The sequence below is a fragment of the Dermacentor albipictus genome, chromosome 9, assembly GCF_038994185.2.
Source record: "Dermacentor albipictus isolate Rhodes 1998 colony chromosome 9, USDA_Dalb.pri_finalv2, whole genome shotgun sequence".
In the NCBI taxonomy this organism is placed as follows: Eukaryota; Metazoa; Arthropoda; class Arachnida; order Ixodida; family Ixodidae; genus Dermacentor; species Dermacentor albipictus.
The window spans coordinates 3,072,505-3,088,518 of record NC_091829.1 but is presented as its reverse complement, the minus strand read 5'-3'; the positions used below and the strand labels follow the sequence as shown (position 1 = coordinate 3,088,518).

At 46.7% G+C, this 16,014-nt stretch overlaps 1 protein-coding gene across 5 annotated transcripts in view; it reads left to right on the top strand.

Annotated features, from left to right (window-relative positions):
• Positions 1-16,014, top strand: part of g (adaptor-related protein complex 3, delta 1 subunit-like garnet) — a 354,723-nt gene that overhangs the window by 135,149 nt on the left and 203,560 nt on the right. For all 5 annotated transcript variants that reach the window (XM_070524729.1, XM_065441037.2, XM_065441036.2 and 2 more), the window contains 3 exons: positions 10,698-10,801; positions 12,525-12,735; positions 13,602-13,747. In XM_070524729.1, the coding sequence (XP_070380830.1) occupies positions 10,698-10,801; positions 12,525-12,735; positions 13,602-13,747 (461 nt within the window). The remainder of the gene's footprint in view (positions 1-10,697; positions 10,802-12,524; positions 12,736-13,601; positions 13,748-16,014) is intronic.

Below are 16,014 nucleotides of genomic sequence, written 5' to 3'. Positions count from 1 at the left end.
GTCGACTCGAATGTAAGTCGACCCCCCAATATCGCTTGACCGGAAAAAAAAAAAGAAAATAGGAGAGCATACCCGAGGGCGCATTCCATAACGAAAATTTATTAGTAGCTGACATGGTCACTGGACTACTCGTCTTTACTAATGCTGCCATCGTCATCGTTGCTGCGGTCCCAACGCGCGTCGTGGTCCAGCTAAATTTCAAATTTGGCAAACGATCGCACCAGGACATCTTGCAGAACAGCAGCCCACGCCAAATGCACCAAACCACACGTAGCCGTCAGGGAGGCTCTTTCGACAGGTCCGGTTGGCGTAATTTCGCAGTCTTCTGCCGCCAGCCACTCGTTGTACTCACGGCGGAGCAGAACCTTAAAATTAAGGCGAAGGTCCGGGCTTGTTTCATGACCACGTCACACTTCAATGGCAGGGACCAATCACGCATTTCAGCCACGTACGCTGCACGCTTAGCCTACAGCTCCGGAAAGCGTCCAGACTTCGGCACGTGGGAAATTTCTCACTTGCCGTCACAGGGTGAAAATTTTGCTTTGCTGCAGTCGCCACTCTCGCACCACCCGTTTAGAAACATCGAAATTGCAGCCCGCTGCGCAGTGATTTGTTTCTTCGGCGTAAAGGATGGCAGCCCTCTCGTACGCTGCTGTGAACGAGTGCCGAACGATTAGTGGGCCTGGAGCACTCATGACGACTGGGGAAGCATAGAAGTAGCACGTAGCCGGCAGTCAAGTGGAACACGTCAAAAAGTTGGTCAAACCAATACCAATGCCTTTAAACAGAGAAAGAGAAACCCGCGAGCGGTGCCTGCTCTTCCATGAACTATCGATACTCCCCGGAAGCGCCGCCGTTCTGAGGGTGCCGTCGCAAATGGGAACAGCGGCGCTTCCATCAACTATCGACACCCTCCCTCATGAGTGTTGCATGCACTGTAAGACTTTAAAAAATGTTGAAAAACCCTTCCGAAAAGCGAACAAACACGTGGGATAGCGAAAAGATACAGGTAGGGCCCTAGAGCAAACATAAAATTGTAACTACGTTGTAGCTCCCGTTGGTATCGCTTTTTTTGGCGGGGCCATGTTTGGTTTCGATTGTAAGTCGACCCCCCAACTTCAGACTTTCAAATTTTAAAAAAGGAAGTCGACTTACAATCATGTAAATACGGTAACTCACACTTGGTGCCCCACATGCTCTAAATATGGGCATGGTCGGTTTTGTGGGCATCACCATTTTGCAGCCACTTTTGGTGGCCTTTCCACACATGTGGATATCAACTTCATGCACTTAGAACCATGTAATCATGTACGAGAGTCTCCGTTGATGCCAAATCATGGCCGAGGAAGGCCACAAGCAAAATTTGCACACAGCAGCAGCAGGCAAGGACGAAACGGGGAGCACCAACCACGTTGTGTGTAAATTCGCAGTCTATGTCACTGTGCGGACTGTAGAAGCAGGTGCTTGCCTTGAGAGACTGTTTCCCAATGCAGCTGACCAGGCTCCCACATACGAGAAACGTAACACGGTGAAAGTACCAAGTCAGACAGCAGCGAAACCAGATTCTGCAATCAATCTCTTCAATGTAGTTTGCGCAAAAACACAGGCTGTCGAGCAAGAACAGCAATCCTGAATGAGACTAGAAATTAAATATGGGAATGAGAAAGCTTTCATTCAAGAAAAAAGCCACTCTACCTTCCAAGCACTGAAAGCCAAGAACATTAAGAAAAGTTAAATGCTACATAGCACACAGTGTAAAGGTTAATGCAAGACACAAGCCAATACCGCATCAGCTATTTCAGGAGAGGAATTGCACATGGCAACATACATTAGGAAATACTGCTACAGATAATATGTTATGCTTCTAGACAGTGACTGGTATTAAGCATGAGCAAAGAATCGGTTCACCTTTAATGTTTGGATGAGGAAGAGGAATGATCTCTAACAAGAATGTGGAATTAAAAAGCTTGCATTCGTTAAAAAAAAAAATTATACTTGGCACAAATTGAATTTGGCTAGGCCAGGAAGCTCACTAAGGAAGGGCAAGCTGATGGAACTCTTCTGGCCAGTGTCATCTGTGCTTGTTCAGAGGTTCCAGGTACATCGGAAGACAAATAATTTTTGTTGTTGAGGTACCTGGATGACTCGGCCAATATCCGTGCTGGTGGAATGATGGCGGAGGTTCTTTTCACTCTTGACACAGTCGTCCGTAGACCTGATATCTCATCCAAATTCTGGAATGGCTTCTTTGTTCATGGTGTAACAGACTTGGAAATTCAGTTCCAGCCCCTTCCTGTTGGTGTAGATAGGGGCTCCCGTGATGACCAAGATTTGCTTGGCACAGACTCTGTTGGGGCAGAACCGTGACACATGAGATACAGCAGAGATTATCCAAACTCATGTAGTGTTTTCTTTTATGTTCGAACCATTTATACTGAACTGTAAATACGAACAAACGTTCATATCATCTGCTACAAACCACTTTAATTTCCACTAATTTATCATTTCCTTATTTCATTTATTAAGCACGAGTAATTTCCCCTATGTTGTCCTTGGTGTCAGTGTTTGTTGGCGTCTTATGATAAAACAAATTACATGTATCTCAAGACTAGCAAGCCAATACAGCATATATCAAGCGTATTTATATTTCTGAACCAGGTGTTTGCATTGTAGCAGCAGCCACCGCACAAGGACCTTGTTGCAGCAGGCAGCAGCTTCTGTTTAGTGCATGGAGTGTGTTGCTTTATACTGGTGCTGTCCTTATTTACTACATGTCTGGAACAGAAATTTTGACTGCATCAGAAATTGAATAAGCACAATTTTGCAGTATAAAATGCAAAAAGGTGTGATATATACATTGTAATGTTTTGTGACTACAGAACACATGCAAATGTACACTGTTTGTTCTAGGGGGCTTAAGCAGCGTAGTAAATAAATATTGTTACTCTTAATAAAATGCCTGCCTAACTACAATGTATGTCAAGAGCTTTAGTGTTATTAAAATCACAAATGAGAACATTTGTGCACTCGTTTATACTAGAAGAGATCACACTGCTGGTTTCACAAGCAAATAGTTGAAAGACATGAAGCTATTAGAAATTATGCATTCTTTTTCTGCATGAATGTTATGCACCGCTTCACTACTGCAAAAATAAATGTCCTGAGGTAAACCAAACTGAACAGCAAGACAGCAAGAACATTTGGAAGCAACAGGAACGAAATTTGGGTGAATATAATGCGTGCAACAGTTTAATACAGTCGAACCTCGATATATCGAACAGCGCGGTGATCGCAAAATAGTTCGATATAGCCAGAATTCGATATATAAAATCACGTAGAAAACGCATAAAAAACTAGGGCAATCCACTCAGTGAACCAATCGTGGCGCAATAGATACTCACATGAAGCTTAAAACAAAATATTTATTTCGTTCACTGAAAGTACTGAAGCAGCGTAGCCTGCTTCATATTGGCAACCGCATGCTTGACTACGGCGTCGTGAACATAGTCCAAACTGTCCACAAGAGACAGTCCAGTGCCTTCTATTGCGCCGCAGTAGCGGCGTACAACGGCGAAAGCAGCTACAGCCTCAGTTGCAGTCGGGAGTGGGGCAACATCGGCGCTTCCTGGATAAGCCTTGGCAGTGTCTTCGTTTGGCCGCTCAGCAGTCACTTCTGCCGCGATCTCCACGTCTGTTAACTCCGCCACTGTTCCGGTGCTGTCGTCACCGCCAACGAAGTCCTTAATGCACATGCTGTGTGGCTCGGCACAGACAAAGCGCTCCAACTCGCTCCAGGTTTCTTCGAGCTGGCATTCTTCCGGGCCCTTGCGTCGATAAGCCATTTGTACAGCGCCTTCTCGACATCTTCAAAGGCAGCTTTGCGCACCCGCCACGCGCCTGAGTGCTGGTTCTGTTCCGCCTTGGCCTTTATGTCACTCTTGTTTTTCAGCAGAGTGCTCAAAGTACTCTTTGGGATGTTGAAAGCTTCGGCGACGCTCGACTTCTTTTCTCCATTTTCAACGCTCTGTATCACTTCCAATTTCGCAGCAAATGTCAGGGACGTCCGCTTCTTCGCGTGTGCAGCCATCACACCAACCACGACAGGCCTAAGCCACACACGCACACACGCGCGTGCACACACACACACACACACACACACACACACACACACACACACACACACTAACAACGACTGGCGTAGCACAAGCGGCAGCACTGAGACGCACGTGTCGTTGACGTTGTCAAACTAGCCAACCTGGCCAAGCCACGGCCATGCCAAGCCGCTGCGTGCGTACGCCGCTAGTACGTTCAAATGGCGCCCTCGGCGCAACCGATGTGGGCAGCTGTCGTACGCAGCAGTCTGGAACGCCCATCGCGCCACCGCTATCTTTGAAAGTGGGTCGGGAAAGCTCGCCTCCTGTCAACAGAGCGCACTTGGTCTGGGGTGGCGGAGTTCGATATATTCATTTTACATCAGACCCCGTTCGAAATAAAAAATTAAATATGCATGCGATTTTCCACGTGATATAGAAAGTGTTCGATATACACAATAATTCTATATATCCGTGTTCGATATATCGAGGTTTGACTGTACATTAAATTCGGTACTTTAGCTTCAGTTTATCAAAGGGTTATTTGGTTCTGTGGACGAAAGCAGTTGCCAGCGGACTCGAAAAAAAGAAAATATATTGATAAGTCTACTAGGTCACCCATGGCTACGGCTACAACGAGATGAAAAATGTGACGCATGTTCCGATATCGCTTTCTCTTTCGTGGATGTGTGTATAATAATGGCCTCTCAAGGGAAAGTTTATTTCAGAAACAGCAACGGAGGGTCCCAACTGCCCATATGTAATGTAGCATCTCGTTCGGTAACTTGCCTCCGCCTGTAAGTTAATGTAAGTTAATGAGACATAGCGATTATATAGCGATTGAAGCAGCGATGTTAAACGACTCATCGGTATTGCCGTCCCCAGTCGCAGCTGGACCCGGCTCCCATTTGGATGCAGAAGTGTTCCACATGGCTCACGACTGAAACCTAGCTTTCGGGCTTACACCCCAAGTTAGAAACGCGAGATATCGAAGCCCAATAAACTGGTTTTAGAACAAAATAACCAACCAATTCACGAACCAAAGAATCCATGCCTGCCGTGCACGCGAACATACCGGTAAAAATTTTAGATCCAGGACAGAGGTCACGTGTGAGGTTGATGATGCTGAACACTATTTTGTGTTTAAAATGGCAAAAAACAACAAAGTTGATAATCCTGCTGTTAACAGCGCAAAATGTAGACAAGAGACAAGACAAGAAAACACCACAAGTGTGTCATCTTGTCTCGTCTCTTGTCTACATTTTGCGCTGTTAACAGCAGGATGGAAAACCAACAAGCCCAAGCTGCTATTCTAGCGAAAGTTGGTAATAAAGAGTACGATGTAAAATTAGGAATGATAATTTTGTACCCTTTGTCATGTAATAAAAACGCTTCATTTATTGTTTGTGGGATTCTCCTCCCGTGCTTTTGGGACAGAGGAACCACAACACAGTAATGCAAACAATCAGAAGGGCATTTATTGCACCTTTCATAGATCAATGCCTGCTAGTCGAGTTGCTATCCCCAAAACATGCCGATGGGCGCGCAACAAATCTAGGAAGTCCGACTCACCGCGACCGGATAGCGAGCGAATATGTTCGGCCCCATGCTGGATCCCAACGCCTGGTCGTTCGCGCGTACAGTCACGCAAACTGTGGCGCGTTCAAAGGAGGCCACGCGAAACGCTCTCGCAGAAGCATGGATCGGTGCGTGCGCGGGACGTCCGCGGCACTCGCCGACCCACAACCCCAAGAGCCAGCGCCTTGTCTTTCCCGCACCCAAGTAACCCTGCCATGAGGCGGCGCTAGCAGTGCAACACTAGCGCCATCTCTTGCACTGCGCTTCAACCACTCCGGCGGCCACGGGCGCCAGGCCACGCGGCGCAGCCGCACTGCAGGAGACGGGAGCTATGCGGGAAAACAAGATATCAGGGGACGTGTGAGAGTCGCGCATCCCCACACATTGAAAAAGGTTTGTAGGTTAAAATTGTGCTTTCTGCTGCACCTCTTGTGGCAGATAATGCACTCAGTGGGGAAGCTATTTAATTGGTGTACTATGCCTGTTTCTATAGCAGCACCGAGGGGTCGATTTTTTTGCCCTCTGTGGCCATTTGTTGAACTTGACAGTGTTTGGGTCCTGGAACTGCACTGAAGGAGGAGCCAGCGAGCAACACGATGATGATGGTAGTGATGATGATGATAGTGATCTAAAGAAAGGAAAGCCGCTTGATTCTGCACACTGGAGGGAGAACATGCGAGAGCAGTGGTTCTTGCGGGGTGGAAAGGAGGAAAGGCTGGCACTATCTTCTGCAGCCCTTGCGAGGAGCACACGAGACATTCATTTGAGAGATTGCCAGCCGTTTCTGCACAGGGCCCTGTAAAGATGGGTGTGAGAGAGAATATCTGGGGGCTTTTGTTCCTTGAATATACTGACACGTGTACTTGTCTTCATCAGGCGACACGTTTCACTGCCTAACAAATGTTATTGCACAGCGCAGGACGCGCTTACATGTGTCAGAAGTTTCTGGAATGTTAGCGATGGTTCCATCCACTGTCTGTGACCGAACCTTGCGTGATCTGATTGCATGTGTGCGCGACACGAGTAATGTAGAACTACGTGGATGGCTTGTGGATCCCAGCAATTAGTCTGGAACATTCGACGATTGATGTATAAAAGCCGACGCGCTTGACCCGTTGATCAGATTTCGACGACCGCCGATCGTGTTCGCCACTACCGTTGTTCTTTGAGTGTAGCCTGTTTTTGAGGGTACAAGTTCACCCAATAAGACACTCGTTTCGTTAGTCACAGTTTTGCTGCCTTCTTAATTGTCACTACCACGTGACAATACGAGTCTGCTTAGGCAGTACGGAGGAGGGTTCTTAGTCTGTGGTGTAGGCGTTTGTCCTTCGGCGTTCTGGCATTGCGGAGTGAAGTCGAGTTTGTTTACGCTCGGACGCTGACTGCCAGCGCGGTAAAATAGGTGAAGCAGCGAGCACTGATGTCCAATTTGGCGACCTCTGTGTCGACCGCTGTGTCGGACAGGCTGTCTCGCCCCTGCGGCACTCATTCTATGTCAGTCGTGGCGAATCATAGCTTGCGACCGTAGTAGAGCCCGGGCCGCGTATATTGAAAATCTAGAATGCAGAACACCTTAGCAAGTCTGTCCGATGTACCTTCAGAGGCAAGGTTCTGACTGGTTTTGCAGAAGTCGGTGGGCACGGTAGTGCTTAACTTAGCGTCACGAGTTGGTGGCTGGATGTAAATATATTTATTGAATCGTGTTTTTTACTAACCGTAACAACCTGTCATTATTTCGCATTATTGGCGGCGCCTCCAGGACACCAAAGTGACAATGGGGACACCAAAGTTGGTGTCCCCAGTCCCGCGGACACCGCGGGTTGGTGTCCGCGGGACTGGTCCACAGGTTGGGGCTCGGTGAGGCTGAAGCCTGCCATGGGTGTATAATATAATTGGCTGTCCATGAAAGCGGATAGCCAATTTATTTTAGACGAAATGAGCACCATGAAATCCACTCGTCGTGAGATTATTATTGTCGGCCTATTTTTATGTCCACTGCAGGACGAAGGCCTCTCCTTGAAATCTCCAATTACCCAAGTGACGCCCTCTATATGTAAATTTCGGGTCTTAAATGCTATGCCTTTGCTGGTTGAAGGCACTGGATGCAAAGGCCGAAGCGTGCCAGGGTGTATGAGATTGGCTGTCCGTGAGCCAATTTTTTATGCGAACACCCCGTGGCATGCTTCGGCTTCCGCGGCCCCAACCCACGGGCCGCGCTGCTTCCAGCCCTGCTTCCGCTTGGGTGCCATGGAGATCCTGCGCCGCCTGCTTTAATATAACATCAGGTGCTCTCCTGAGGCCTCCGTTTGCCGGTTACATGTGCCCTACCGGAGCAGTGCTTGTAAAAAATCCAATCGATCGTCGTGACGAAAAAAGCGACCCGTGACTTATATAACACCAGTCAGAACCTTGCCCCTTCAGACACAGCTATCGCCAAATGGCGTGTTCATGCCCATTGGCTCACTGTGCGGGCAGTTAGCAGCGGAGCGTAAACAAACTCGACCGCACTTTGCAATGCCGGCATGTCTAGGAGACAAACGCATAAACACGCCCTAGGAAACCTCCTCCATAGTGCCTAGGCAGACTTATATATTCAAGGAGCAAAAGCCCCGAGATTTTCTCTCTCACGCCCGCTCTTACTCGTGCCCATGCACAAACAGCTAGTGATCCATCAAATGAATGTGTCGCACGACTCAGCACAATATGCTTGCGGCACAGTTGGCGCTGTCCATTTGTGTTTCGGAGGGTAGGGCGGTGTAGGGCTATGGACGCAGCTCATTCATGTTCGGGGGCGGTGGGAGAGAGCCGCACGGAGATAGCTGAAAAATGAGTGCGCGGCGGCTGTTGGAGCAGCGGCCTATCGTGCAGTGGCTCGAATTTCTCGTTCTATTGTTTTTTTTTCAAGGATTTTGCATTTTACTACCGTTTAGCTCGGACACCCAGCAGCCAGACTTCATCGTTATAACTAATAATGCCGCATTGGGGCATTGTAGTAAGCGGGTTATTTCACCATTGAAAACATACAAAAGTCGACGATGCAGCAGCTTCTCATTGTTATAGCTGATATGCTGTACTGTCAATTCGGTATCGTTATAAGTGGGTTCGACCGTATTCAATATTCGCACACCCCTACCTATAACGTAAGTCATCAGAGTCGTGAATTTCTGTCCTGTTAGTTGTACTGCGCTATAACCAAAACATTTTCAAAGGCTGTGCTTGTGAAAACATGTAGACCAAGCAGCCATGGGAATCGAAGCATACAAGTGGGATGTGCCCTCACTTTCATTGGCGAGGTGGTTCCTTCGCTTTCGAAGTACCATGCTGTCACTGTGTAACATTTTGTTGACTCGGCACCAAACTGCAACTTCGGCCGCAGACTCCCAAATACACCGTGCTAGTTAGGTTTAGCCGGTGGAGATGTCTGGCGAGTGTTTGGGCGGCATGCTGTCAAGAAAAGCTCGCTCTTGGTATTGATACATGCATATATAGTGTTTCTTGCGGTCGATGCATGCGGGCGCCCCGACGAACACGACGAACGCTCTCTGGCTCTCCAGCTGTCGGCAGAACTGGCCAGCACTGCAATTACCCTTTGTAAATATACTTTGTAAATGGTCTCCAGTCTTAACCCTTTGTTTGCATAACAATATTATGCATACCTGTAGACTATTAAATAGAGATGTGGCGCAAGACCTTGCACACGGGCTGAACTGACGGCAGTGCGCGAGACGCGGGGTTCGCGGGCGATCAGCCGGCAACTACCGCGAACACGCATAGCACGATTTTTTATGTACGTATACTGGTAAGAATGGCAAAACATCACATCTAGACAATGTTCTAAATTGATGAACTTGCGAAACACAGTTTAAAGTGACAGCATCGCAGGGTCAAAGTCGCACACATGGTGTCTGCACTTCAGGATAATGTGCATGGCAATGGGTGAATGCAAAGCACTCTGTCAGCCTCGACTGATTTCTCTGGTGCTGAAGTTACAAAAGAACGACTAATTGATTTTACCGTTGAAATTCCTTTTTCTGGCATGCCCAATAATTCAGATATTTTTGGGACCCCTTAGTGTCCCAAAATATCAGTTCGTGACTACATTTTACCATCTGCACACAAACTCAGGAGCCAAAGGGTGACAGTGCACATGTGTTCTGTGCAGACTGTGCGCCAGTCTTGCATGTTAGTCCTGTGTGTCTCCATGATGAGCAGAGTGTGTAGGCATTGAGCTCTATGGGAAGATAAACAGGAGTCAGTAAAGGCAGCATTATGTCAGGTCCTTCACTGTAAGTGGTTGTGTTATAAATGGTCTGGAGCTGTACTTCATTTGTGGAAGGCTGGCAGTCAGTGTTAGGTCAGGGGCAGACACACAAAATGCAGCACAGCAACCACGAAGTCATTGGGAAACTAAGGCCAAGGCAGGCGCTCATAAAAGCATGGCGTGAGTACAGTAGTGATCATAGTCAGGCAATGGGTATAAAGCATGTGTGCACAGAGAGGGTTTGAGAGAACGTGAGTGGGGAATTTTCGTTTCTGATAATATTTGTCACATTAAAATAACAGGTACAAGTTAAGCCCTTTTTAACTCCTTTCAGGTGTGCACTTATTTACAAACATCCAACATCTAGGGCAATTCAGTGGTGCTTTGTGTTTGATGTATTGTGTAAGCCTTATCATTGACTTCTAAATTTAATAACAGAATTTCACAGTGGAATTTGATGCCCTGTGAGTGACCTTTTATTGCTTGCAAACCCGACATTGTGCTCTTTCTGCCCACTCCTAATTTGAGTAATTCGTGGGTACTGCAATAAGCTAACAAGAAGGAGTGCAATGTGATGCCAGACCACTCTTTCAGGAATCATACGCTATTCATAAAGATCATAACTATTCCCATGTGAAACTGAAGTTTTAATATATTTCATATTTCAAGGTTCAGCAACATGCAGGTGCTCCGTAACAGGCTACAGTGATTGCACTTTATTTTGGCTCTTTGCATGTTCAGTTGTCGTTAAGCCAGTGACTATGCAGGCTGTGCTGTTGGACAACACTCACCTGCTGATGGGCAATGGCCAGAGAAACAGCATTTGTGAAGTTCTCTACGCTGCTGCTTGGATCTGCGGAGAATACTCAGAGTGAGCAGAGGCCTTTTCTTCTGTTGCATTTGAGTAAACGCAATTTAAACTTAAATATTGCATCACATTATTAGTTTCTAACATTAATATGTTAGCAGCAGCGAGTTAATCCTTTATTGATGAGTGTTGTCTACAGGCAACATACCAGAAAAACAAATTAGTTTTTCTTGCCGAGTTTCAGTATCGAGTATGAAGTTTCTGGCTAAATGTATTCGGCCAACACTAAATGACTGGCGGCAAGTGTCATTTATTAGTTTAGAGCAGGGACACTGGACGAGGAAGAAGTTTGGCATGCAACTCGCTGGCTTTTGACAGCAAGGTTGGAGGGGACTACCAATGCAAGATATCCAGCTACAATAGCGCCCCATATGTGATGCAAAGCAAATGAAATGTGTACCTACGGATGAGATTTGATGAGAGCTGTCTATACAATTTGAAAACGAAGCCTTACATGGCTTGGGGTGAAGCCCACTTCCAGTTGCCTGCCTGGAGTTTCTTCCTATTGCTTAAAAATTTCTGCAAAATATTTTTTCTTTTAGTTGATTATGCTTATCCTTGATGTGTTTTGCACATTTAGATAGAAAATAAACATATTTTCTCGGTATTTATGTCTCGCCCTTAAAGGGTTAATTACAAACATTAAGAGGGATTCACATTCTCTATTTGGCCCTATCAAACCAATGCATTATTTCATGATTTCAAATACACTTTAATTCACAGTGGAAGCACCAGCAGGGTCTGTTGGTACTCAATAGTTTCACGTGGTAGTCATAGTCAAGAACACAGTAGCAAAACTGTGAATGGCAAAACTAACTCTTCATTGGGTGAACCTGTGCCCAGAGAAACAGGCTACACCCAAAGTACAATGATAGTGGCGAACACAGTCGGTGATTATAGAAAATCTTATCTGCCGGTAAAGCGCAACAGCTTTTATAGATGAGTCATTGAAGTTTCTAGATTAATCGCTGGTGCCCGCATGCCTTCCAGAAAGTACTGCACAATTTGAATTGCGCATACTATCAGATTGCGCAAGCTTCAGTGACAAAAGACAACAAATAGAACCATCAATAACATTCCAGTAAGTTGCAGTCATGCAGGCGCGTCTTGCGCTGAGTGATAACTTTAAGCTGCTAGCAGGTGAAATGCAGTCCCCCAGAAAACGATAAATAAGTATGTGTCAATTGTGCCAAACCACAGTGAGCGGAGAAAAAAGAAACCTAACAGACTCCTAAAAATTAACATTAATTTGGGAGAACTGCAGGTATATATTACAGGAAGTCATGTGTACAGTGCACTCGATGCAAAGAAATTAAACTGAAAAACAAAAAATACAACAAGAAAGGTCAGAACTACCAGACTCACATTGCCTTAACCCTGTTGAGCTGTCAATACTTTGATGTTAAGGATTTGCCCTTCCTGTAACTTTCACAACTTATGCAAACGACACTTCAGTTACTCTACTGATATTTGCCACAGTGAGATTAAAAATGTGCTTTTGCTCTTCACAGTTGTTCAAACCAGCAATGCAGTAACACAGCCCTTACCTGTGCACACTCACTGATCTCAACAGTGGGGTTGTTCCTCCTCTTTTGAGAAATACAGGTTTGGCAGCATTGTGATCGTTGAGCATTTGACATGTCAATCTGTTCTGTACTGCTTGGACAGGCAGAGTGGCTTGACAGATGTTGCAGCAGTAGACGGACATGCGTTGTCTTTGATCCAGGCTGCTGCTGGAGCCGCAGTCGACCCTGGAAGCCCTGCTGCGTCCCCGGGCGAGCCAGCTTCCCCCGCACATCCAGAGCGCTTATGTGCACAATGCCCTCAAGCTCTGGGCCCGCCTGCTAGCTGCCCAGGAGGAGCCCGACTGCAGCCAGCTGCTGTCTGAGCGGCTGCCCCTGTTTGTGCAGAGCGGACACCTGGAGGTGCAGGAGCGAGTGGGTGCACCTTCCATCCTTTTCCATCACGCATTGCTTGGCTGAGGTTTCAGAGTTAGCCAGCTGCTGGAACTGGTATTCAAGGGTCACTGTTTGCTCAGCTATTGTAAACAGCAGTTATTGGCCAGTTAATTTGAGCCCCCTCCCCTCACTCTGCTTCTTTTCAAACTTGTTTATCTTCTGCCCGGGTGGAGTGTGCCATGAACCTCAAAGTTGCCATAATGTCAGCATTAGTCAGACATACTGTTGCTCACTCATAAGTGTGCATAAAGAACTTAGCAATTTTGGTTACTCTTGAATTCTTTCTAAATAAAGGTTTTCTTTTTGCTGAAGGTGCTGAGCCTGCTATATTGTAAGCAGAACAGTGCGCACTCTCTACAAGTGCGTCACTCTATCTGGTTTAAAAAGCAGCTTTGCTTGGTGCTGCATGCGACGACCTCGGGAAGCATTAATTTTAGCTTCGATTGCTATCTCATTAATTATTGTTGGCACGTAACAGTGGAGCTGGAATATCTGGAGTTTGGTTCACTGGTATCACGCACTAAGGCAAAGCTGTTCCTCTGATGAAAACTTGGACATCAAGCTCGCTCATAAGCTTGTGTAAGGCCAGCTTGGAGGGGAATGAGGAAATGTTTGAGTGCTCTATTCTTTCTTAACTGCACACATTATCTTCCCTTGCACATTAACTTCTTAAAATGAAATGGGAGTGCCAGGCGTGCGTGACTGTTCCTGCTAAGCCACTTACCTATTTTTGGTACAATTTTGCACAGCAATTGTGAAAATTGAAGGTTGGGCTGGTGCCATCTCGGCCAAGGCTAGTGCTCACTTATGCTGGGAGCCTCAGCATTGCTTGTTGGCTCTTTCAGGCCTGCTGTGCCCTGAACTTGGTGAAACAAGTGAGCAAGATGCACGCACGTGGCGAGAGAGTGGGTGATGAGCTGCAAGCCCTATTTGCTGGTGAGCTAAATCCAGTGGCGCCCAAAGCACAGAAGAAAGTGCCTCTCCCCGAAGGGTAAGTCTCCAAAGTTGTGTGGGGTTGAATTGGGTGCATTAAGATTTTCGCAGCACAGAACAGAGGCACCACAGGAATATGATGTACTGGCACATTATTGCAGAAACAGTGGACTTGATTGATGCTTTGTGCACCTTTGTGTCATACTAGTGGCACAGAGGCTATATACTGTTTTTGATTTCCCTTACTTTGTCATCTAAGAATAACCGTAGTGAGCCATTGTTATGACATAAATATAATTTCATTTGAGATACAGCATAGACCACTTGTAACGAAATTCGCCAGAGTCTCGAATTTCCACACCATAAGTGATATGGGGCTATAACCAAAACATTTTTCAAAGGCTTTGAACCGACAAAACATGTCCACCAAGCAGCTGCATGTGTCTGGAAATTGAAGCATACAACTGGGATGTGCCCTCACTTTCGTTGGCGAGGTGGCTCCTCTTCCTTCCAAGTTGCATAGGGCCACTGCATAGCATTTCACCACAACTTCCGCCGCCAACTCCTGAGGAGACGGTGCTGGTTAAGCCTAGTTGGCAGGGGTGTCGGGCGGCATACTGTGGAAAGCGTGCCCTAGATATACAGTGGAATCTCTATAAACAGAAATCGCTTAAATGGAACTTCCTTTCAAACGGAACACGATCCTCATGGTTGGTTGGTTGGTATTTTATTCATGAAATTGTGCTCAGATTTGTCTCCCAGTAAATGGAACTACTGTTAGAGGATGTAGTTTACTGGAAGCATGCTGAAAGCGGTGATACGTGAGCGCGATGCGATTATACGCCAGCATCAGTTGAAGGCAGACAACAAATTAATAAGAGACGTAGAGAAAGAAACACGCACCACACGCGCTTTTTAGCGCTCTTTTATTGATATGCATTACCAACTAGCTTACCTAACCATCCTTTTGCAAACGACAAGTGTGACCGTAACTATTAGAAAGTATTATTTTGTCTGTCAAGTCAACGTTGCTGCGATTCATGTTTTCCAAAGTGGTAAAGTATTCCTGCAATAATAGCTATGTGCTTTCGTTGTTTCCTGTCCAACTGCTTTGGTATTTGTTGTGTCGGCAGCGGCAGGCAAGTGGGGGCCCCCGGCCAGCGAACGCGCGCGACCGCCGACGCAGACAGGGAGACACGGAGCTAACTGCTCCCGATGTAAACCGGAACGAAGACTCAGCCGACCCGTGGCCGTTTATTCCTAATAAAGGCTTCACACGCCAGATGACACCTCCTGATTGGTCCTAGCTCGTCACAGGACAGAAGGGGGGTGCGCCATCTAGCTAAACAACTACAAAACATACATGTACGATGACACAGAGATCTGACAGGGGGCGACACTATACTACATCATCCCCCCCCTGGAAACAAATCAAGCATACAGTGAAACGTGCACACAAGACGTGCACTTAAGTCCAAAGGCAGTTTCAGTTCATTCCCCCCACATTCACACACGTGCACCAGTCGCACACAAAGCACGCACTTAAGTCCACCACAATTTCAGTCCGTCCCCGCCCAAGTTCATATACACGCGTACCAGTCTTGGGCACTAAAACACAGGCAATCAGTCAAAACAAAATCTGACAAGGAACATAGCACTAAACTCACTGGACCGCAACAAGGAGCACTTTACACCTGTGTTAAAGAAACATGTGGACTGCCTCCTAAATGTCATAGCGAGGCCCCTAGCCGTGGCATTTCGAAGACGGCAATGCGCTCTACACTAAATAAACAAAATCATCGAGCCACGGAGGCCGTTTTCTGTCACGATGAGGACGCGTGCGTACCTCAGAAGAACATTGGGGGTTGCGACGCGTATCGGTCGACTTTAAAGACCTAGTAGTCCCACTACTATTTCCCTCCCCTTGGTTGGACAATTGAATGTGGTTGTCGCTCAAAGCTGGAGAGGGTTGCCCTGGAAGCTCCTCTCGATGTCCCAACAAGTTCTGGGATATCGATTCCCCCACGGAATCAGAAACGATTGCTGACTGTGTAGACTCGGAAGCGATGCAGTCAGATGCACTACTTAAGGGGGGAGGCTACCCTGGAGACCGAACTTTTTTATTTTTTAAGATATCTCGATGAAACTTTCAGGGTACGTTCACACCACCGAATTATGAGGAACTGCAAAGTTTCATGAAGATATGTTTATTAGTTCCCGAGTTATTGAGGTCTAGCTAGGTGACTCATGTATATGCCTGAGGAAGAGCCTGGAGAAATACCAGGACATCGTAGGAAGCTGAAATTCACTGTGATGATCCCTTGA